The 23,191-nt window shown below is 32.8% G+C and overlaps 2 protein-coding genes across 2 annotated transcripts in view; both read right to left on the minus strand.

Moving 5' to 3' along the window:
* Positions 1 to 14,932, minus strand: part of LOC143622922 (uncharacterized) — a 34,676-nt gene extending 19,744 nt beyond the window's left edge. The window contains exons 1-5 of the mRNA XM_077093927.1: positions 14,504 to 14,932; positions 14,360 to 14,416; positions 10,627 to 11,622; positions 8,043 to 9,041; positions 6,679 to 7,539 (exon numbers count right to left, since the gene is read on the minus strand). Of these exons, the coding sequence (XP_076950042.1) occupies positions 6,679 to 7,539; positions 8,043 to 9,041; positions 10,627 to 11,622; positions 14,360 to 14,416; positions 14,504 to 14,761 (3,171 nt within the window). The 5' untranslated portion in view covers positions 14,762 to 14,932. The remainder of the gene's footprint in view (positions 1 to 6,678; positions 7,540 to 8,042; positions 9,042 to 10,626; positions 11,623 to 14,359; positions 14,417 to 14,503) is intronic.
* Positions 14,933 to 15,737: 805 nt separating this feature from the next.
* On the minus strand, positions 15,738 to 17,670 carry LOC143622923 (putative receptor-like protein kinase At2g23200). The gene is made up of 3 exons (XM_077093928.1): positions 17,620 to 17,670; positions 16,560 to 17,570; positions 15,738 to 15,749 (listed from the first exon to the last, which is right to left on the minus strand). Exons 1-3 carry the CDS (start codon positions 17,668 to 17,670, stop codon positions 15,738 to 15,740), a joined length of 1,074 nt encoding a protein of 357 aa, XP_076950043.1.
* Between the last annotated feature and the right edge of the window lie 5,521 nt (positions 17,671 to 23,191).

Below are 23,191 nucleotides of genomic sequence, written 5' to 3' on the forward strand. Positions count from 1 at the left end.
TTTTTGTTTGTCATTGTGTTTTATGTTTATTTCGTCATTGATTGTGTCTTTTTTCCTTAACACTCGTGTCTTTTTTTTATATTGTGTTATATTACTCAACATTATGCTATATTTTGTTTGGCACTATGTTAAAATTTGCAATCTATTGTGTCTTTTTTTAGTTATAATTATGTCTTTTGATCATTTTCGTCATTGTGTCTTTTCGTCAATTTTTTTTTATTTTTTTGTATTTTTTTTAACCGGAATGATGTCGGAAACATTTTAGTTTTTTAACTTTTTTCGATTTTTATTTACAATTGATTTTTTTTATTATTTTTTTAAATTTAGTTTTAAAGGATTTTTAATACGGTCATAAATAATTTTCACATTTCTCATTTTTGTCTTCATTTGTATTTTAAGTTTATCTCTTAAGATGTGGGGTCAAATTTGCTTTTTTGTTTTTTGACTAGATGATGTGGAATGCACTCTTTTGTTAATTTTATTTTTAAGATCAAATCGGACTTCTTTGTAATGTTATACTTTTATAGGGTAAAGTTAAAATACAAATGACAATAAAAATGAGAAGGATAAGAAGGAATATAATCCATTGATCTTAGATTTGGATGATGGAGATTAATTCAAGAATAAAAATTAAATAAAAATAGATGAGAAGGGCATGTAGGTAATAACCCATTTATGAAGACTTTCTCTCTCCACATGCAAGACACATGTCAATTCCTCCATCATTTTAAAATGTCTATAACTTTTTCATACGACATTTTTTTTAAAAAATTATCATAATAACAAGCGTTTCTTTATGTTTAATATGAATATCATATTGTTATATAAAAATAAAAAATTTGGTGGGTTTTTTATATTGTGTTATTTGGTTGTCCATTGTGTTTTATTGAGTTTTTCTATGCATTGTGTTATAAATTTTGATCATTGTGTTTTTCAATTGATACTCATATTAAAGATAAAATTTAACACAAAGATTACGTTATTGTGTCTTTCGTGCGTCATTGTGTCTTTGAGAATGTGTCTTTGTACTTATCTTTGTGCTTTAGTCATTGTGTTCAATATTCACTTAATTTGAGAAAAATAGTATTATGTTGTTTGTGTATTACGTTCAAGGCATTGTGTAATATATAGATTCCATTGTGTTTTACATTTCAGGTCATTGTGTTATATGTATTTACCATTGTGTCTTACGTTTCAGGCCATTGTGTTATATTATTTACCATTGTGTCTTACGTTTCTGGCCATTTTGTTATATGTATTTACCATTGTGTCTTACGTTTCACGCCATTGTGTTATATTATTTACCATTGTGTCTTACGTTTCTTGCCATTGTGTTATATGTATTTACCATTGTGTCTTACGTTTCAGGCCATTGTGTTATATTATTTATCATCGTGTCTTACGTTTTTAGCCATTGTGTTATATGTATTTACCAGTGTGTCTTATGTTTCAGGTCATTGTGTTGTTATATGTATTCATTATTGTATTTTATATTTCAGGTTATTGTGTAATATGCATTCATCATTGTGTTTTATGCATTAGATAATTTATTGGTATTTTTCATTATATATATATATATATATATATATACTATTACACAACGGTGTTATTAGTATTTAAAAAAAAGCACAATTATTAGATGAAAGACACAACGGCGAAAAAACACATTAACAAACAGAAAGACACAATGACGAAAAAAGAAACAATGGTACGCAAAAAGACACAATGACGTAAATTACTTTTTATTATTATATAACAAAATTATACTCATATTAAAGGTAAAAAAACGATTGTTATTATGGTGAATTTTTTTTTTTAAATATCATATGAAAAAGTTATAGACGTTTAAAAATGATGGGGGAATCAACATGTGACTTGCATGTGGAGAGAGAAAATGTGTAATATTACTTTTATACCATTTTTCTTTTATCCCTACTTGACACATGTCAATAAATTATGGCTTCTCATCCTTCTCATTTTTGTTCCCCTTTGTAGAATAACTTGACCCTACTTTTATATACTTAAAACATACTTTGAATTAAGTTTGAAAAATTTTATTGTCTTTTTAGTGTTTTCAAAAAGCCAATAAGTTAAAATGTGTGGCAATCACAATTTTTTTTTTATCTTTTTGAAAATGGTTAAAAAACAGTTTTATAAAAACCGCAAATACTGGTTTTTCAAAATGGCTTTTTAAAAAAGTCAATAAGACAATAAGCATTTTTCAAGCTCAATCTCAAACGTAACCTTAATCATGAGTTGAAATTATGTTGCCTTAACTATTTGAAGCAATTAATTTTACTTGTTTTTTTTATCCTTTATCCATACTGGTTTGTTCTAACCAAATTGTTGTTTCAAAAGAAGTATTTCAAATGGTGGTCTTAAATTTAATTGCCAATGTGCCATATATGTGAATAAGAAAACAAGCCAAAATTCGTGATGAATACTTATTCTCCGACTTCATAAAATGGGAGATGAATATAAGAATATGATGGTGTACGTATGCCGGTCAGTTACGAAGCTTGAATGCATTTTAATTAACATTTACATTTGCTTGAATGCATTTTAATTTTAACATTTTCCTTTGCGGTAGTAGGACAAATTTCCATTTCTCCCTTTATCACCACTCACACATTTTTATGGTTTTGTATTAAAAAGGGGTAACAAAAAGAAGTAATTATAGTTTTTTACTGTTCATCCAGATTGAAATTATCCGTAGTAATTTTTCTATCGTGTTATTAGTGTTGATTGGTTAGGAAGAGTCTCTTTAAAAGTTACTCATACAGTGTTAATTAAAATATGATCAACAATCTTTAATTATATTTGACATGATGTTTTGACTTTTTACAATAATCCTTGATCCAATTTTGCTTATATGAACAATGATGAGGTTTAGTTCTTTCCAACGAGTTATTCAAAAGACCAATATTATACGAACATGCGTGTCTTCAAATTAACGGACGCAACCACTAAGAAGAGGTCTAAGGGTGCGCATGGCTAACCATTGGCACCATTGGCAAACACCAAACTTACTACCATGTTGTTTATTTATTTAGAAAATCATGAATTGTATATTTATTTACCCATGTTATATTGAATTTACTGTTATATATATCATTTTTCCCATTTATTACTTTGTATTTCTTAATATTAGTGGTATGAATCAAAATTTGTAATGTTATATATTTTTTTGTTACCATCTCGTATGATAGATGGGTTCTAACCTATGAGAGTTATATATGACGGGTGTTTCTGCATGTCTAGTCAAGTAATATAAATATATTTCTGTTAATAAAACAATGTTAAATATAATTTGTATTTATCTATCGTAAGTTATTTTTAATTTCAAAATATTTGATACCCAACCCCGTTCACTACAAGGGTTAAAACCTAGTTATTCTCATAGTTCAAACCTTAAGTGAGATATGGTTAGTTAGATAAGCAAATTAACTCAGAGGACTAATATTGCCAATATTCAAAGTCAGAGCGTGCTAGTAGCTGTTACGGATAAAGAAAACCTGAATTAGGGTTTAATATGTTTTCTTTCAATTCGTTCACAAATCTTGCTATAATCATTTCATTAGTTCAATTCATAATAACATGAGTTAATCGTTTGATTCAGTCATCTTAATTCAATTCATTAGTGTTCAGTTCATAACAATTCAAACACTGATACAATACAAAAACAACATATTAATTAGTTTGTTACATATTCCTCTACGTTGGTCGAAACTCTAAGCCACATATAATAAGCCCTGACATAGTTCCCTCGTAGGTTATGAGTTTCAAATTCATAGGAATAACATCCTTTCCGAGATTATTATTATCAAACTTTGAGTTGAACTTCCAGATCCTAACCTCCATCCATCCATCTTTCCGCTGCTCCGGAACCCAAAAGGGATCATGATGATTCACACGGGTTGGAGATCTAAAATAAACAATTTGGTTTACTTTATTTTTACGACATAGTAGATCTCGTACTTTCACTGGACAATGCAGCCCTTGACATTTTTCGGAAAGCTTGAACACAAGGTAACATGTGTATTCCATGAATGGTGACAACATTTGAGTTTCAATTTTGTACTTGATTCTAAATACTTGTTGCGGTAGAAGCTCCATCACATTTTGAAATCTGCGTTTACGATATTGGTTACATACTTCTTGAAGACAAAGTACCATCTTTTTAATCAGACTTTACAATTTAATTAATTGAGCTTAATTAAAAGGCAAACCTTGAGTCTGCTGACGATTTAGAACGAAAAAACTCCCATTTTTTAGAGTTGTACAAAATCTCCGTGGCAGACAGCATAAGATGTTTCTTCCCGTTCAATTCCCTTAGAAACAACTGTTCGACAAATGACAGAATTTAGTACCAAGATCACAAGGAATATTTTGAGTCTTCAAAAAATAATATTCATTAATTATATGCATATAAGCCAAAAAGAACCTTTTCATTGTTAACTAGTTCATGTTTCAAGTCCTCCAAGTTAGGTTTTGATTTTTGAACTTGTTGGGCCTCCTTTAGATTCTTGTTATCTTCATGTGCCACCTGTGTATACAAATTGTAACATCATATTCTCTACATGCAGTAATGTACGGTATAAAAAATAAAAGCATTATAATCCAGAATGAGATCAAAAGAGTATTTTTTGACTTGCTTTTTTAATGGCTCGAAACTCAATGCCTTCAACATAGATGGCACCATTTGTGCAATAGTATCTTGAAAAGCTCTCTAGTAGAAATGTAAATGAAACACCTTCCTTGTGATTCGAAAAACGGTGCAATTCAATCATCATCCACTCTTCGTCCCTCCATGTTGCAAAATATGAATTCAAAGTATCAGTCCCGTTCTTGTACTTTAGGTTCACGTACAAACGTTGTTTATGAGAAAATATTCTTGGATCAGAAAATTTGAAGATCAAATAAATCCCATATATGACATCCGGAGATAAAAAACGGTTGTCTATTGTAACTTGGATCTTTAAATTTGAAATATCCAACATCTTTGCCACTTTCCAAAACCTGTACATGTTACGAGTGGTCAGTCTAGAAAATTCAAACATATATAGTTATTCATAAAGCTATGTAGTCCGCACTCCAATTCACTAACCTTGTTGAGTTCGTTTATTTGTTAGTTTATGTTTCGGTACTTTTAAAAGTTGGTTTGCGCTTATTTTTATTTCTGTTAGGGCCAAAGGCCACATGACTTATGGGTTCGTTTAGGATACACCGATATGAGGCCACAGTGGTTAAGGGTTTTCTGATAACTGTATTGCAGTTATTGCAAAACACCAACCGGTGCTTATCCTTAACGCTGCGTCGTTTGGTTGTGTTTATACTTTTATATAGGGATCAATCACATCAGTTTGTAGTATACAGAACCCCTATTTCTACTCTGTTCAGTACAAGTGTGTCTGTTTATTTTTCATCTTGCAATTACTATTTCATATTGTGAATCGTGATCATGGTGTCCAAGTACAAGTCAGTTATGATCGGTTCATTGAGTTAGGGATGAGAAGATTAAGCGGGGACCAATAAGCTAAAAGTACAAAATTGGCAACATGAAATAACTTTTAACAATCTATACAATTTTCCTAAACGTTACTATTCAAGAGTCTTCAAGATTCATCAAGGTGCATTATAAGTATATGTTCGGTCAAACAATGTACTACTTGTTTTGATTTTAAAGTAGACAATATTATATTTGGTTAGGTTTATTACTTTTTTTTTTTTACAGTGAACACACATCCTTAAAAGTTTACTCCTACAATCCTCACGAGTCACGCCTACATAGTTTTATTAGTTGCTTGAAGAAATCCTAGAAAACCAAATAACTTTGTTAATTAAAGGGTGTCCACTAGCTAGCAGACCGTTTCGGATCATCCATAAACAATGATTAACCAATCAACATTGATCATAAATTATTGCAGTTGAAGATAAACAGTTAGTATTTGCTACAAAAATTTCAAAGTGAAAATGTGTGTGTGTGACTGAGGGAGAGACAGGAGAGAACCTTGATATATGAATAGATCTGCACTTATGTGATTCTCGGTTTTTATAAGAAAAGTTTGCTGCTGTCGCTGATACCATTTTATTTAATTCTCCATTATCACTTAGTATGAACCACTGATACACAAAACAAACAAAACAAATCAAATAAGTCTGATTTCTCTTAAGTTGATTATTTTCAAATGAGCAATTTAATCACAAGGAAAAGTTGAATGAAAAGAGATAAATGAATAGTCCTAAATAGTATATATGTATTAAATAGCAAAAATACATGAAGTTATGATAGAAACAAGCTAATTACCACTTTGTCCTTTGGAAGGTGGATTCCTTCAGAGAGCTTGACGTAAATGTCCTTTTTATTGTAGATTTCAGAGGTTCCCGACAACCGTATTATTTCTTTGTAGGCTCTAGGTAGTTTGGGCTCCCATATTTCAGAGTCCTCCTACATACTCGTACAAATTAAACAGTTAAATAAAAAATAATAACAAATTCGTTTTCAGTTTGACATGATCTATTTTTATAGTTAAAAGTAATACAAAAATTCTCACCTAAATATGTTTCCTAGATATTAATGGTTATATATTCTCTTTTTATTAATAAGTACTTGTTTATGCACTTTCATGATACATGCATTGAAAGGAGGCCAACATTTGTATAAACATGAAAGCTTACTTGAAATTCCAATGCTTTCTTTAGTTGTATCACCACCTCACTAGCCTGGGGCCGCATATGCTCATATTCGTCTAAGCATTGATAGGCAATATCCGCAAATGTAGTCAATGATTGTTCCACAATTTGTTTCTTCATATCCTCAAACACCATTTGATCAAGTTTTCCTTGATCGTAGTGGTGTTTAGCCAAAGAACCTAAAAATTGACTGTTATCTTCATGCCCCTCTACACGTGCCAATCTTCCGCTCAAGATTTCAACTAAAACCACACCAAGCGAATATATATCTGATTTTTCAGTTAAACCTTGTTTGTACTGTGGGTCAAGGTAAGCATCATCGGTAATATGTTCCATCTCCTGGTTTGATGAATCAAATGTGGACAACTCAAAATTAGAAATTTTAGCATCCCAGTTATCATTTAGTAATATTCCATGGCTTTTGATATCCCTATGTACCACCTTCTTCAGTGTTACATCACCTCCATGAAGGAACTCCAACGCACTTGCAACATCAATGCATATCTTGAGTCGTTTAATCCATCTAAGATTAGAATCTTTTAAATATATATTAAGACTTCCTTTAGACATGTGCTCGTAAACAATGATCTTTTCATTGGTCTCATTACAGAAGCCTACAAGACTGATAATATTCTTATGCTTACGCTTGAAAAGGATATCAAGTTCTGTCCGAAATTGATCATTAAACTTGCTATCCCACCGGTTTGCAACAATGGCAGCATGTGGTAGCTTTCCTTTATATGCCTTCCAGTATCTCCCACTTCCACAGTAATTCTTTTGACTGAATTTTTCTGTGGCCAATTCAATGTCTTTTAGAGAAATCTGGAGGCTTTTCATGAGATTTTCCTGTGAATCATAAAGCAATATATCGATATAGTAACTCAAAATAATACACAAAAGTAGTTTTTAAAAAAGCATTGAAAATACTGATAATTAAATCCTTAATAACTCATGATCATTGATCGACTCAGTTTTCCATATCTGATATGTCCAATATCAGAAGAAATTCACGAAATAAAGCTAAATCTATTGATGGGTATATAACATTTATGCATTGTTTAAATGTTTGAACTCATGTCATTAGCTTTTTTGTTATAATAGGCCATTTTTTTAATAAATCCACAAACTTAAAATTCAAAGGTACGTGTAGCGAGCTTTTAATTAATTTACTTAACGCAATATACATGATAAATCTAAGGTTCTAGCTAGTTTGCGCTTAATGTATTCCAATTTAACTTGAAAATAAATCCCATGTTTCCGTTTGACTGATAATGGTTAAGCATGATACTTTATATGATTGGCCAAGTATATGAAGAAAACAAGTATATACTTCGAAAATATAGACTTACTTGAAAGTTTAATGCTGTCTCAAGTTCCAGGATGACAATTTCCATTGTTGGACGCTTTGTTTGAGCTTCTTCCAAACATTGGCGGGCAATTTTTAAGAACGTGTCCAAAGAATCTTGATTTGGTCCTCTGTTTGAAGTAAAAATGTCATCATTGGTTACTTCCTTTAGCTTAGGATCTAGCAATGTCTTTATTTTTCCATCATCGAAGTGGTTGCGTGCAACGTGTGGAAGCCCATTTTGATTTTTATCTATGTAAATGGGATCATATGCTAACCCCCCACAAAAGATCTCAAACAGTATAACTCCAAAGGAGTAGACGTCCGACTCTTTCTTCATTACAAGTGTTTTTTCAAATTCAGGATCCCTATAGACTTGTGTGCTAATGAGAGTGCTTGCCTCTTGGTTTTCTAAGTGATATTCTGAGATCCCAAAGTAACCAATCTTTGGCTCCAAGTTCTTGCCAAAGAGAATGTTGGCACTCGTTATGTTTCCATGTATTAGCCTTTCTTGGCTATCCATCTTGGTGTGAAGGTGATTGAGTCCACGTGCAATACCAATGCACATTTGTAGACGTTGCGTCCATGTAAGGTTATCCATGCAAAGAAAATTTTTCAAATAGTAATCGAGGCTTTTGTTGGAAGCATGCTCATAAATAAGGATAATCTCATCACCTTCATCACAAAATCCAAGAACATTGACTATGTTCGGATGCTTACAACTAGTACGCCTTTCAATTTCTAAAAAGAACCTTTGTTTTACATCCGTGCTACCAGAGATGCGTTTTATAGCTACATTGACGCGTGTCTTGGGCCATGTCTTTGGCCATTCATCATCGCTTCTCTCTTTAAATGCCAACAAACTTTTGTTGTCAAAATCATCAAGTTCTGCTTTATACACCTTAGCACACTCATGCAATCCAATACAACATGTTTCAGAGAAGTTTTGAGTAGCCAATAATATATCACTGAGCCGAAACCTTGAAAGTACCACGGTTTCCCCCTGCACCATTGTTTGTTAAAATGAAAGTTGTAGTACATACACATGCACTTGTGACGACGATAATGATATTATAAGCAAACTGTCATTTATCCTTTCTTTGTGTCAAATCATAATTCAAGAATTTTGTAGGTGTCACTAAATACTAAAGTTTTAGAACTTTCAAACGAAAAAAAATACGAAAAGAACTAAACATGTGGTATGAAAGAACTATTTCACATGTAAGATTTGAATGCATGCACATGCGACATCTCAAAATTCCACTTATGCATCTAATATTCTCACATTATTTACCACATAATTAGTTATTACTGTAATCCTTACACACACACATGGGTGTTCAACTAGCTAGTAACGTGTAACCACAAATATGTTGATGGATACGATTATTGTTTTAGTACTTCTAAATAATATTTGGTTAACTTTTGAGGGTCAACCTGTTCTACATGGGACAAAAATGAAAATGATGATAAAAATTTGTGTCCTAAAAAAACCACTTGAAAAGAAAATTATAACTCAAAATACAAAAAAAAAAAAAACGCAAAAAGTAAAAAAAAATAAGAAAAAAGAAAAGAAAGAAAGAAAATACTATACATTTCTCCTGTCTTCTTAGTTTAAAAAAAGGACTTAACGTTGAGGAAAAAAAACATTTTGTTTTTTTTGCTTATCATTGTTCTTTTTGTTTTATTTTCGTCATTTATTTTTTCCTTGATATTATATTACATTACTCAACATTGTATAATATTTTTGATTTATTGTATATTTTTTGTTTATTTTAATTATTGTGTCTTTTTTCTCGACATTGTGTCTTTATTTATAGTGATTGAATTGTTGAATGCTTGAACACTTAGAGATTCTCGTGAGTCTATACATGTCGATTACAGTATAGAAATAGAAAAAACTTCCCCCAATAGTAGTTAAATTATCTCCAATAAAGACCCGTTAAGAATCACAACCCAATAGATAGACAATACAATGGTAGTAGAAAGGCAATCCAGAAGTCTTGCTTCGGCCATTAAAATCTCTTTTCATTTTTTTTTGTCTTTTTCTTAATCGGTAAAGACAGGAAAATATTTTAGTTTTTTTTTTATTTTTTATTTGTATTTTGAGTTATAATTTATTTTTTTTATTTTTCTTGAGACTTTTAAGGGTTTTTGGGCCTCAAGTAAAATGACTATTTTGTTAGGTTTAAACAAATTAATTTTTAAATTGACATACTTGGTTATGATTTGAGTTGTGTAAAAAACTTTTGTATGAAAATAGGCTTAAAACGTTTCTCAAATGACACTAGAACCCTCAACCTTTTGGTTAGCAATCATACATTTTGCCACGAAGCCAAATTAGTTGTTATGTAACTGAGTTTAACCATTAAATATACATATTGTTTTTCATAAAAATATATATATATTAAAAAAATTATTCGGGCCTAACGGGGTGTCGGGTCGAGGGCTGTCGACCACCCAGCCCTCCCTAAGGGCTGACCCTAGATCATAAATCGCATATTTCTTTAACATGTTAATGAATGAGCATAGTAATTACTAAAAGGGATATGAAGAAAAATATTGTAATATTTGTAAAGGCTTCTTACTTGTAAATTCAAAGCATTCTCAAGTTCCTTGATGACAGCTTCCATTATTGGACGCTTGGCTTGAGTTTCCGCCAAACATTGATATGCAATTCTTGAAAATGCTTCAAAGGACTCTTGATTGGGTCCTTTATTTAAAGTAACAATGTGTTCACCGTCATCATCTATCATTTTAGGATCTATCAATTCCTTTAGCGTTTTCTCACTAAAGCGTCGTCTTGCAATGGGTGCAAGCCCTTTGTCATTTTCTTGTGTGCAAATTTGTTCATAGGCTAATCTTCCGGATAGCATCTCAAATAAAACCACCCCAAACGAATAAATATCTGATTCCTTTTTATACTTTCCTGATGTCACATACTCTGGATCTACATAAAAATCTGTGCCTACAATATGTATTGTTTGGATAGTACTGCGTTGCTGTTGATTTATGGAGTGGGATTTTGATAGCCCAAAGTCAGCAATCTTTGCATTTAGATTCTCATCCAACAAGATATTCTCACTTTTTATATCGCGATGTATTATCCGAGGTTTGCCCTCCATAGTGGTGTGAAGGTAACTAATACCACGTGCAATATCAAGGCAAATTTCTAATCTTTTTCCCCAAGTAAGATTAATGTTTTTACGAGTGCTTCGCAAATAATCACTTAGGCTTCCTTTAGAAGCATACTCGTACACGAGCATTATGTCATCAGCTTCCATATATAAGCCAAGAAGAGAGATAACGTTTTGATGCTTACAACTTGTAAGCAATTCAATTTCCGTTAAGAATCCTTTTTTACTGGCCATGTCTTGTCTATTTTTGATGCATTTTATAGCTACAGATGTTTTGGTTCTTTCTTTTTGTAGTTCACCTTCAATTGATGATGAAATTGGAAGACCGAAGACATTAAGTTCTCCTTTATAAACTAAGCCGAACCCACCTCCAGCTATAAAGTGTGCTTCATCAAAATCGTTGGTAGCCGCTTTTATTTCACTCAGTGGAATCATCGGCAGTTCCCACTACAAAATAATGTGTTAAGACATAAGGGAGTGTCAGCTTGTACGTACATGAAAGCAAGGGGAAAAAAGTAGTGTTGTAGAACTCGTTAGACGTTAGTTGGGTAGTGAGATATTGATGCTAAACATCATTGATAACTTAATTAAATGTTTCTAGTTAAAAATTTAACCCGTTTAAACCTTTTAAAAAACATAATTGATGCTAAACATCATTGATAATGTAAAATATTGACTGTTACTAACCTATTGATTCAAAATATAATGAATTGAAGATGAATGAACTAATTTGTTGTTGCGGTGACAGAGAAAATCAACGGTATAACACAACAGACTAAACAAGAAGAAAGATGATGAAAAAAATATTTCTACGTAGAGATTGGGAAATGAAGAAAAGTCAATAATTATATTAAGAGATCTGACCTAGTTAAGTATACCCGATTTTTTTAAGGTAAATCTTATCAATTTTTATTTTTTTTTCTTTTTTTGAACGACAATTTTCGTGTGTGCTAGGCCATCGTACTTCCTAATTTTAGAGAGTTATGTTGTCACACTCTCGCCAGACTATATTGTCTTAACTGGCGGCCCACTGGCTTTCAGAGTTTGGCTTGGGTGTTCCCCGCAAACCGTACCGCCAATTGTCCCTTGGCAGTTATTGTGCAACCACAAGAGCATAACTCTATGGTGTAACACATGATGCCCGGGTGGGTTCCGGATTCAAATGACAACCTAGCAAGGCCTAGCTCAAAACCTTCATTGTCATAATCTACCAATGGTGACACAAGTGAGGATTGAACTTGGATCTTCATTTGAGAACCCAAACCTCGACTCCTACCACTACCACTAAGACGAAAGATATAAAAACAACTAAAAAACTATTATTATTCCCATAAATGCAACTTGACTTTTAAGAAGCGGGAAAACATTGACTCGCCTAACAAAAGCGCCTAGGCGCACACCTTGAACGTACTCTTTTGATAACAATGATATAAACAATAAAAATAGTTCCGATTTGAGCCAATTTTTACCGTGAAATCAAGTTAGTATTGGTTAGCGATATAATAGATAATATAATTGAGAGTCTTTAGAATGGAACATTCAAAATAAAATTGTTGCCAAAAATAAATATTTATATTAATCACAACATAAAAAAAATGCATGAAAATATCTAAATAAACATTAAACAATTAAATATATATATATATAGTTTGAGATAACGGTTAAAACACAAAGTATACAAAAAAAAACAAAAAAAATATGAGAAACAATCTGGTCCATCAATCTTAGATTTAAATTGATGAAAATGGCGTAATGAAGTTCACAATTGAAGGGCAGGTGGTCCCGCAGGTAACGAAGTTCAAGTATTTAGGATCTTTTGTACAGAGCGATGGGGAATTAGACAGTGATGTGACCCACCGAGTTCAGGTAGGATGGTGTAGATGGAAAGCAGCCACAGGTATATTGTGCGACAAGAGTTTCCCGACTAAACTAAAGGGAAAATTCTATAGGGTGGCAGTTAGACCTGCAATGCTATATGGAACAGATTGTTGGGCCATCAAAAAGGCACAAGTGCGGAAGATGGAGGTAGCAGAAATGAGAATGCTACGTTGGATGTGTGGGCACACAAGGCTAGACCGAATAAGAAACGTTGTGTTTCGCGAGAGATTAGGGGTGGCGAACATAGCAGACAAGATAAGAGAGTGGAGATTGAGATGGTTTGGACATGTAAAGAGAAGACAGACGACGAATCCTGTTAGATTCGTAGAAAACATTACTATAGAGGGGAGGAGGGGTAGAGGACGACCGAAATTGACTTGGGATGAGAGGATTAGGCATGATTTGATAGACCTAAACCTCTCCGAGGACATGGTTGAGGATAGGAATTCGTGGAGAAGTAGAATTAAAGTTAAGGATTTTTAGAGAGAATTGAATACCTTAGGGCTTAGACTTAACTTATTTAGTCCACATACCATAATGGTATTTCCCTTGCATATATTATTATTATTATTATTATTAGCTTTTATATAGCTGTTAAACTGTGATCTTATTATTAATATTATATAATAATATTAATATTAATATTAATATTATTATAATTAGTAGTAGTTTTTATATAACTGTTAAAATTTGATTTCCTTTATTTTGCTTTATTTTGCTTCATACGCATGTTCTTAGAGCCGAGGGTCTCTCTGGAAGCCACCTCTTTATTCCTTTGGATAGAGGTACGGTGTGCCTACATCCCACCCTCCCCAGACCCTACTTATAGCTTTGCTGTCGGTGGGATTTTACTGGGCATGATTGATTGATTGATTGAAAATGGAGTAATGAATCAACTATGTTTTCATTTATGTGAACCTTTGTATGAAACACCAAAGCACCAAATATATAACATTGATGTGGTCATTTACATATAGTACTTACGTACTGAGAACTATATATTCCCAAATTTTTGGTGTGCTTCGTATTTCCGTTACTTTAATGCAATGTTTACAGAAGAATAAACACTTTTAAACAAACAAAACTTTTTGTATTACCGAAATAAACAATCATGCATAGTAAGATCATTTAAACTTTAATTTACAATTTAATTTTGTATCAATCATTTTTAGGAAATACGTATAGAAAAGCTGACGTTGCATTTATTTTTAGGACGTGAAGGACTGCAAATTATATTTGAGAAACATCAAACAAACTGAAAGAAAATTAACTTTATTTATTATGATGAAAAATCAATTTCATTTACCTTTAGGAGACCTGATGATGTGCCTTCATGATCTTTATCTGCAGCTGTTGAATGTTCCTTTAATACCACAATGTACACCAAATTAGCAAAAATAAAAATAATGACTAAAGGATGGAAAAAATAGGGGAAAAACAGTAGTCTTACAAGATTTTCATGCTTCCATTGAAGTTCAAACACATCCTCAAGTTCTTTGACAACCTGATCCATAGTCGGTCGTTGCACAGGATGTTCACTTAAGCACTTATCAATTATATTTGTTAAGAAGGTCAACGACTGTCTGTCCATTTGTTCTCGTAACTCGGGATTAATGACGCCTTGACATTGTGTTTTCGTTGGTTTCACTGCGTAGAGGACTTCAAACAACAATACACCATAGCAGTAAACATCATATTTGGGTGTCATCTTTCTGTTGTCAAAACTTTGAGATGAGAGAAGGCGATGCCTCCAACTTTGTGGATATTTTGTGGAAAGTTCAAACCCGGATATTTTTGGTTCCCAATCTTTATCCAAATATATTTTAGAGCTATTGATGTCACAATGTACGACATCATAATGGATGTAACTCAACCCATGCGCAACTCAACCCATGCGCAACACCTAAACATATTTTCAGTCTTTGGAACCATGTGAGATTTGGACCACTAAGATGTCGGTCTAGACTTCGATGAACTAAATGCTCGTAAACAAGGATCTTTTCATCATTTTCTTCGCAAAACCCAACCAAAGAGACGATATTTCTATGCTTGAGAGTAGAAAGCATCGAAATCTCATTCCAGAACTCAATGTCTCCTTGCCCGTCTTTGCATTTTAACCTTCGTGCACAAATATTAATCAATTGTCCTGATAGCGACATTTGTCCCAGGTAATCCTTTCCAAATCCACCTTCCCTAATGAGATTTTCATCATCAAAGCTGTTTGTCGCGGAGTGTATCTCTTCAAGTCGGATTGCTAGGTGAGAAAACTCTCTATAATTCTGAGTAAAACAAAGAGCAAAGCTGTTAGGGATGTGCAAACAAATCTGAATCCAAATTCCGAAACATCCGAAAATTTGGATATCATCCGAATCCGAATTCTCTGAAACTCCGAATCTGAAATATCTAACAATTAGGATTAGAGCAACTGAAACTCCAATCTCTATTGTTGGAAGTCAAGTCAAAATCAATAAATGTGTCAAGTTCAAAGTCTGATTGTTAATCGGTTCGTTAACTATTTGGGGTTCAATTTCGTTCACAATTCTCTGTAATTTTTGAGTCACTACGTTTAACAATAATAATCGAGCAGTTGATTTCGTCAATTTCGTTCACTTTCATTGGTGTTCATCAACAATTAATAACAGAGCCAATGTTTGGCTCTATTCAGAGAAATTGTTCATTTGAGATCAAGATGGTGTCTACAAAGTTCAAATTAGAGAAATTCAACAGCATAAACGACTTGATCAGCCTATAGAAATTAGACTTGTAAAAAAACATCATCAAAGTAAAGGGGTAAAAAACAAATATGGAAGTTGGAAAGACAAAAGTTTTATTATCAAACTTGATAGACCAAAAAGTTAATATGTGACACTAAAGTTGATGGTCAAAAAGTATATGTGTGAAATTTTGTAACAACCATCTAAAAACTAAAGTTTGTAAGGCTATGTGTAGTGGAGGGACTATAAAATGGGACGACTTGCGACATGTGACGCTCAATCAGAAAATGGTAGGTTTTTGTTTTAAGGGTGTAATGGTGTTGTAGTCCCTATATATGTCCCACTCTCTTGTATATATTTGATTTTTTTTTCCTTTTCGGGTGGTAGGAATGGACTCATGATGCATATGGATGGGATGAAATTGGGTGTGATACCAATGGGGAACTCCACCCCATCCACTCGGTACTAAAAAGAAAATCGGGAAAGGTGGTGAAATGATCCTGGTTAATATCAATCAAATGCTTCGTAATAGTTATTTAATGAAAATAATAACTATTATTATTTAAATGATAATATTCTTTTGAATTAACACTTGTCATGGTTCCTCACGATATTTAGCTTTCTATTTTGATATAGACAGATTATAAATCAATTTTTTAGCTGGACAAGACATCAGGATTCGCATTCATAAATCATATATGGAGTATTTCTTTAAAATGTTAATGATGAACATAGTAATTACTAGAAAGGGATGTTGAAATAAATATTGTAATATTTGTAAAGGGTTCTTACTTGCAAGTTCAAAGCATTCTCAAGTTCCTTGATGACACTTTCCATTGTCGGGCGCTTGGCTTGAGTTTCCGCCAAACATTGATATGCGATTCGTGAAAACGCTTCAAAAGACTCTTGATTGGGACCTCTATTTAAAGTTACAATGTGTTCACCAACTTCATCTATCATTTTAGGATCTATCAATTCCTTTAGTGTGTTCTCATTGAAGCGCCGCCTTGCAATGGATGCAAGCCCTTTGTCATCTTCCTCTATGCAAATTTGTTCATAGGCCAACCTTCCGGATAGCATCTCAAATAAAACCACTCCAAAGGAATAAATATCTGATTCCTTTTTATACTTTGCTGAAGTCAAATACTCTGGATCCACATAAAAATTTGGCTTGAGTTTTGTATGGATAGTGCTCGCTTGTTGACTTCTAGAGTGGAAATTTGAGAGCCCAAAGTCAGCAATCTTTGCTTTCATATTTTCATCCAACAAGATGTTCTCGCTTTTTATATCTCGGTGTATTATCCTAGGTTTCCCCTCCATACTGGTGTGAAGGTAGTTTATTCCACGTGCAATATCAAGGCAAATTTCTAATCTTTTTCCCCAAGTAAGATTAATATTTTTACAAGTGCTTCCCAAATAATCACTCAGGCTTCCTTTGGAAGCGTACTCGTACACAAGAATTATGTCATCAGCTTCCATGTAAAAGCCAAGAAGTGAGAGAACGTTTTGATGCTTACAACTTGTAAGCAATTCAATTTCTGTTAAAAATCCGTCTTTACTGGCCAGGTATCGCCTACCGTTGATCCATTTTATGTCTCGCCTATTTTTGGTGCATTGTATTGCTACAGGTGTTTTGCTTTGTTTTTTCTGTTCACCTTCAACTGATGGTGAATTTTGGATACCTAAAAGATCAAGTTCTCCTTTATACACTATGCCGAACACGCCACTAGCTACAAAGTGTGCTTCATCAAAACCATTTGTTGCCGCTTTTATTTTACTTAGTGGGATCTTCAGTCGTTTCAACTACAAAATAACGGGTTAAGATATAAGGGGAGTGTCAGCTTGTATGTACATGATAGCACGGGTGATTAAGAGTTATAGAAGTCGTTAGGCAGTAAGGCATTGGGATACTGACTAGCTATTAACATGGGTTAATCGAATTGGAAATTTATAATTACTTATAAATTTCCAATTCGATTAACCCATGTTAATAGCTAGTCAGTATCCCACTGTCTGACTGCCTAGCGATTTTATATATGTACGAAAAATTACATATAAAAGCCACATAAACATAACAAATCATGAATAGAAAACATGAGTTCCGATTGCCTTTCAAAAAATAAATAAAATAAACTAAATCACAAAATAAGGTCAGATATGGCCGACTACCGATTTATGGGTCCGATTAGGTGAGCTAACGATTAGTAATTACTCACAATTTTCATAACAATTATTAGAAGTGAAAACTGGACCTTCATGCTACATATGTTCAAACCCATGCCTATCTAAAATCACAAGGATATCTTAAAATAACAAATTGAAAAAAAATGTATTATAAAACAGGTAAAGGCTATACTATAAAGGAATATAAAAATAAAAAGTGTGAGAATAATTTGTGGTCACAAAAAAAACTCATAAAAAAATTCAAAAGATATAAAAAAAATCATAAATCAAAATATAAATAATAAATGAAAAAAGTAAAAAAAAACTAACTGTTACCCATATAATTATTGTTAAAAAAAATAAAGAGAGAGAGAAATAATGTTGAGAAAAAAAAAACACAATGTCACATAATGATAAAAAAAAGGACACAATGTTTAGAAAATATAACACGATATTAAGAAAAAAAGACATTATGTTATGAAAAAAAAAAAGACACAACCAATAGTGAAAATAAATAAAAGAACATAATGATCTTTATTCCTCAATATTGTTTTTTTTTCTGGGTACAAGGAAGACGGATAAAACATTTTATTTTTTTTAATTTTTTCGTTTTTTAATTGAGTTATGATTTTATTTATTTTTAAGATTTTATTTATTTTTTTTATTTTTTATTTTTGCTACAAATCCTTCTCATTTTTTCCCTCTTTGTGAAATAACTGGACCCTTATAAAACATAGTGTGCCAAATAACAAAAAAATGTCAAAATTTACTAATTTTGTTGTTTAGTATATACTTAAAAGTTTTTTTTTTAATTTATTACAAAGATAATCAAAATGAGTAGGACAAAAAAGTTTCAAGGAATTGAGGTAAAATTTAAAAATATTAATGTATAGAAAAGCTGGCGTTGCATATTAGGTCGTGAAGTATTGCATATCTATATCTATACTATATGTAATACATAAGTAAAGGGCAAATTAAGACACTTTTTTAAAGGATTTACAACTTTTAAAGCATAAGATACATGTGAACAAAAGGGTAAGGTGGTCTTTTAAACACAATCAACCCGCATTTATTTGATTTCAACAAATATAATTACAACTATGGTACCTCAACTTTACTCAAATTTTGTAATTTAAGAAATACCTGCAACCTTAACCCCTCATGTTTACCCATTTTTTAACTCAACTTTATCCTTCTTTTTATTTTAGTCTTATATGTTTTATAAAAATATGATTAAAAAAATTCGACCGTACCCATTTAAACGGGCTTATTTTTGTTGACTTTACAATATAATTTTTTTCCAAATTAGATTAATGGTTTAAAATGTACAAGCCTTTTAAATATAAATGTTTACATGTTATCCCATTAGTTACATATTTAACCCTTTTTCTATTTGATAAAAAAACATAAATAAACTTGTTACAACTAAAATTTTTTCACTTATCAACATATTATACTATTTAATGTACAACTTTGACCCTCATGTATATTTTAAAAATTACTCAACTTTATTATTTTTTTTTGGTCTGTTTTATATGTTTTACAAAAATATAATTTGATCATTGTTTCGAGCTAAGTTTTACACCAATCAACTCGTATCCTCCTAACGATCAAAAGCCCTAAAACATTGATTTGAAATTCAGAAAAAATTATAACGTCGTTAAGTCATTTTTAACGTGGGACCATTGGGGGCCAACTTTTTTGAATTTGGGACCGCCAGTGGCGATAAAACGAATAGGGATTATTATCGGCCAATACCATTTAATATGGATTATTAAAATCCAATATTCCAAAAAACCAAAACGTTTCGTCCGTTGTCCTCGTTAAGAAAAACCCGACAAATTAACCGAAACTGAAAAGTCGACGAAAACGAAATAAAAACGTGCCGAAACAAGCTGCTAAGTGCTGAAACAAACTGAAAAATCGCTTAAACGAGCTGTTACGTGCTGAAACGAACAGAAAAATCGCTTAAACAAGCTTTTGGGTGCTGAAACGAACTGAAAATCACTTAAACGAGCTGTTAGGTGCTGAAACGAACTGGAAAAATCGCTTTTTTTAAGTGACTCGTTTCTAACCCGAACCTGTTGACCCTAACCCGTTCCGACCCAAACCAAAACAACCCCGTTTTTTAAGTGACCCGTTTCAACCTTAACCCGTTCCGACCCATGACCTGTTTCGACCCAACCCAACCCAACCCATTTGCCACCCCTAGGACTATCTAATTTTGTAAGGTATCATGATGTTATGTCTTAGCTACTACTCTGAAATGAGGATGGCCAAAGCGATGTTTGTGAAAGACGATTTCTCAAAGAAAAAGAAGTTCAAAACAATGAGATGTTACAAATGAATGCAAATAAAAGATGTATGAGAGCATTCACAACAGGGTTCCCATTGCTATCCTTATCCCCATAATTTGAGAGAAATCACAAAGCATATCTATTTTCTCTTATGCATCAGGTTCCCATCTCAGTTAAAACAATGGAAAATAAAGAAAAAAACGAAAAGAAAAATAATGATAAAAACAAAAAGGGGTTCTTACGAGATTTCGGTGCTTTCTCAACTTCATCGACTGTTGATGCCATTATTATCAAGTAGTACAAATTAAGGAGTTGAAGAACAACCACAATGGATATCAAATGAATGAGAAGGTAAGATCTAAGATGTATGAGCAACCACACATATATTACATATATAAATTTATACGATCGAGCAGCTAGCCTCCATCTATGTTTTTATATTGCTTTTATTAAATAACCTTGATGGAATACAGCTGGCTAAGTACACATAATATTTTTAACTCAACGTTTAAAATATATTTATGCGACGACCAATAATTTTATATGTTTATTTTCTATACATATTTGAACATGACATAAAATTTAAATATTAGGTATTTTATACCAAAAAGATTTAAATGAATAAAATTATCTATCAAGAACGATTACAACAATACAATATTATACAACGTATCTGCCACTTCATTGTAAATCGTTTGAATGTTTTTATGATATAAAACGTACCTAAAACAGACTTTTTTTAAAAAAAATATTTTTAAAGTAATTAATCTTTTGTTTAATATACAGCCTAAACAATTTCTTTTATTTTCATCTTATTTCATAATTTTATCATCTATGGGTATATGCAGATAATTATTTTTCAAAAAGTGAGGGAAAAGGGTGGCGGCAATGGGCGGGAACATGGAAGCGGGTACCGATCGGTCCCCGCGGAGAAATAAAGCCGCCGTAGAGAGTAGTAGTCAGATGCCATGCCGAACAAACAAGAAAATGGAGTAGCGGGAAGGAAGACCGGGATGTAAGTTGGATTTTGGTTGGGAAAGAGGAGAAACACCAGCCCGCCCATCGGCCATCAAGATACCGAAAGAAAGATGAGCGGGGGGTGGCGGGACGGTTTCCTAGGCTCACAGGAAGATGTGAATGCGGGTGCAGTATTCAACATATATGTCGTTTCTTGTCGTACTTTAATATCACGAATGGCTTAACTAGTAGATGGGTTTTAATTAATTATTGCTACAATTAAGCACCATGACTATATATTTGACATAACCAATGTTCACCAAGATTTTAATATGAACAAGTTGTCAGTGTAATTGATTAAGTAGTTATATTAGTTTTTTTTAATAAACAAAAGAGTTGTTAGAATGAAAAATGTTATAATATGATCGAATGATTATGGAGATCAATAAGTTATTGGGCTCTGGATCTAAGGAGCTAGATGGAGATGCTGATGGGCTTATTGCAGAGTTGGGCTTCATAGATATATCAATTATCAAGTGGCCATAAAGAACCGGGTTGAGTCGTAGCAGAAACATATAGGTTGTAATTTTGATTTTGTTTATGGTTGATGTTGATCTGTGTGATGGTAAAACTTTCTATATCCCAATTTAGGGATATCTAACCTGAAGGAAAACAAAAAGATACATAAATAAAAAATTAAATACAATATATTGACAAATATTAACATCCCCCCTCAAGCGGAGGGTGGCGGTCCAAGACGCAACCTGCCACGAAAGAACTCAAATTGAGGTCTAGGTAGACTCTTGGTGAAAATATCCGCCACTTGAAGCTTGGTTGGAATAAATTTAGTGTGAAGTTTTCCCGACGTCACAAGTTCCCGTATGAAATGATAGTCCAGGTCAATGTGTTTTGCACGTTTATGTGCCACAGGATTCTGCGTTAAGAAAAGAGCACTTTGGTTGTCACACAAAATGGTAGGTCTTCCAGGTGGAAGAGCATGTAATTCACGAAGTAAATGTGTGATCCAAATTACTTCAGCAGCTGTATTCGCCATTGCACGGTATTTAGACTCGCAACTGGACCTTGAAACTGTGGGTTGCTTTTTAGCACTCTAAGAAATAAGATTACCACCAAGGAAAATAGAGTACCCGTAGGTAGAGCGACGAGTTTCAAGACAACGTGCCCAATCAGCATCAGAATAACCCAAAATGGTAGTATTAGATGGTTTGGAAAAATGGAGTCCAAACGCCAAGGTTCCTTTAATATACCAAAGAATTCGTTTTACTTGTTGCAAATGAGTAGTTTTGGGAGCATGAAGGTATTGACTAACTTGATTAACAGCAAAAGAGATATCCGGTCTTGTAATGGTTAAATATTGAAGAGCTCCTACCAATGACCGATACACAGTAGGATCTGAACATGGTTCACCAAGAGACGTGAATGACTCATTAGCAGCCAGAGGGGTGTGAACAGGTTTAGAATCTGTAAGATCGGCCCTTTGAAGAATATCAGCAACATATTTAGATTGACTTGGAACAGGCCGTCTTTGTGGCGAACGACTTCCAACCCTAGAAAATAATTTAGATCACCAAGATCTTTAATAGCAAACTCTTGGTTGAGCTTTGTAACAAATGCGATTAAGACCTCTTGTTGATTGCCGGTCAATATTAAATCATCCACATAAACAAGTAAATACATAATGCATGAACCTTGATTAAATATAAATAGAGATGGATCTGCACGGCTACAATGAAAACCGTATTGCACAAGAAAGTTACTTAGCCTTTGAAACCAGGCCCCTGGGGCTTGTTTGAGACCATAAATAGCCTTATTTAAGCGGCATACGTGATTTGGAAACCAAGGGTCAATAAAACCCGTTGGTTGTTCCATGTAAACCTCTTCGTTCAATTTGCCATGTAAAAACGCATTATTTACATCAAGTTGATGAAAATTCCAATTATTTATTACGGCTAAAGATAAAATAATAAGTACAGTAGAGGCCTTGAC

This window comes from Bidens hawaiensis, unplaced genomic scaffold (genome assembly GCF_021521415.1).
Source record: "Bidens hawaiensis isolate Kalapana, Puna unplaced genomic scaffold, B.hawaiensis_p1.1 tig00003244_1, whole genome shotgun sequence".
Lineage (NCBI taxonomy): Eukaryota > Viridiplantae > Streptophyta > Magnoliopsida > Asterales > Asteraceae > Bidens > Bidens hawaiensis.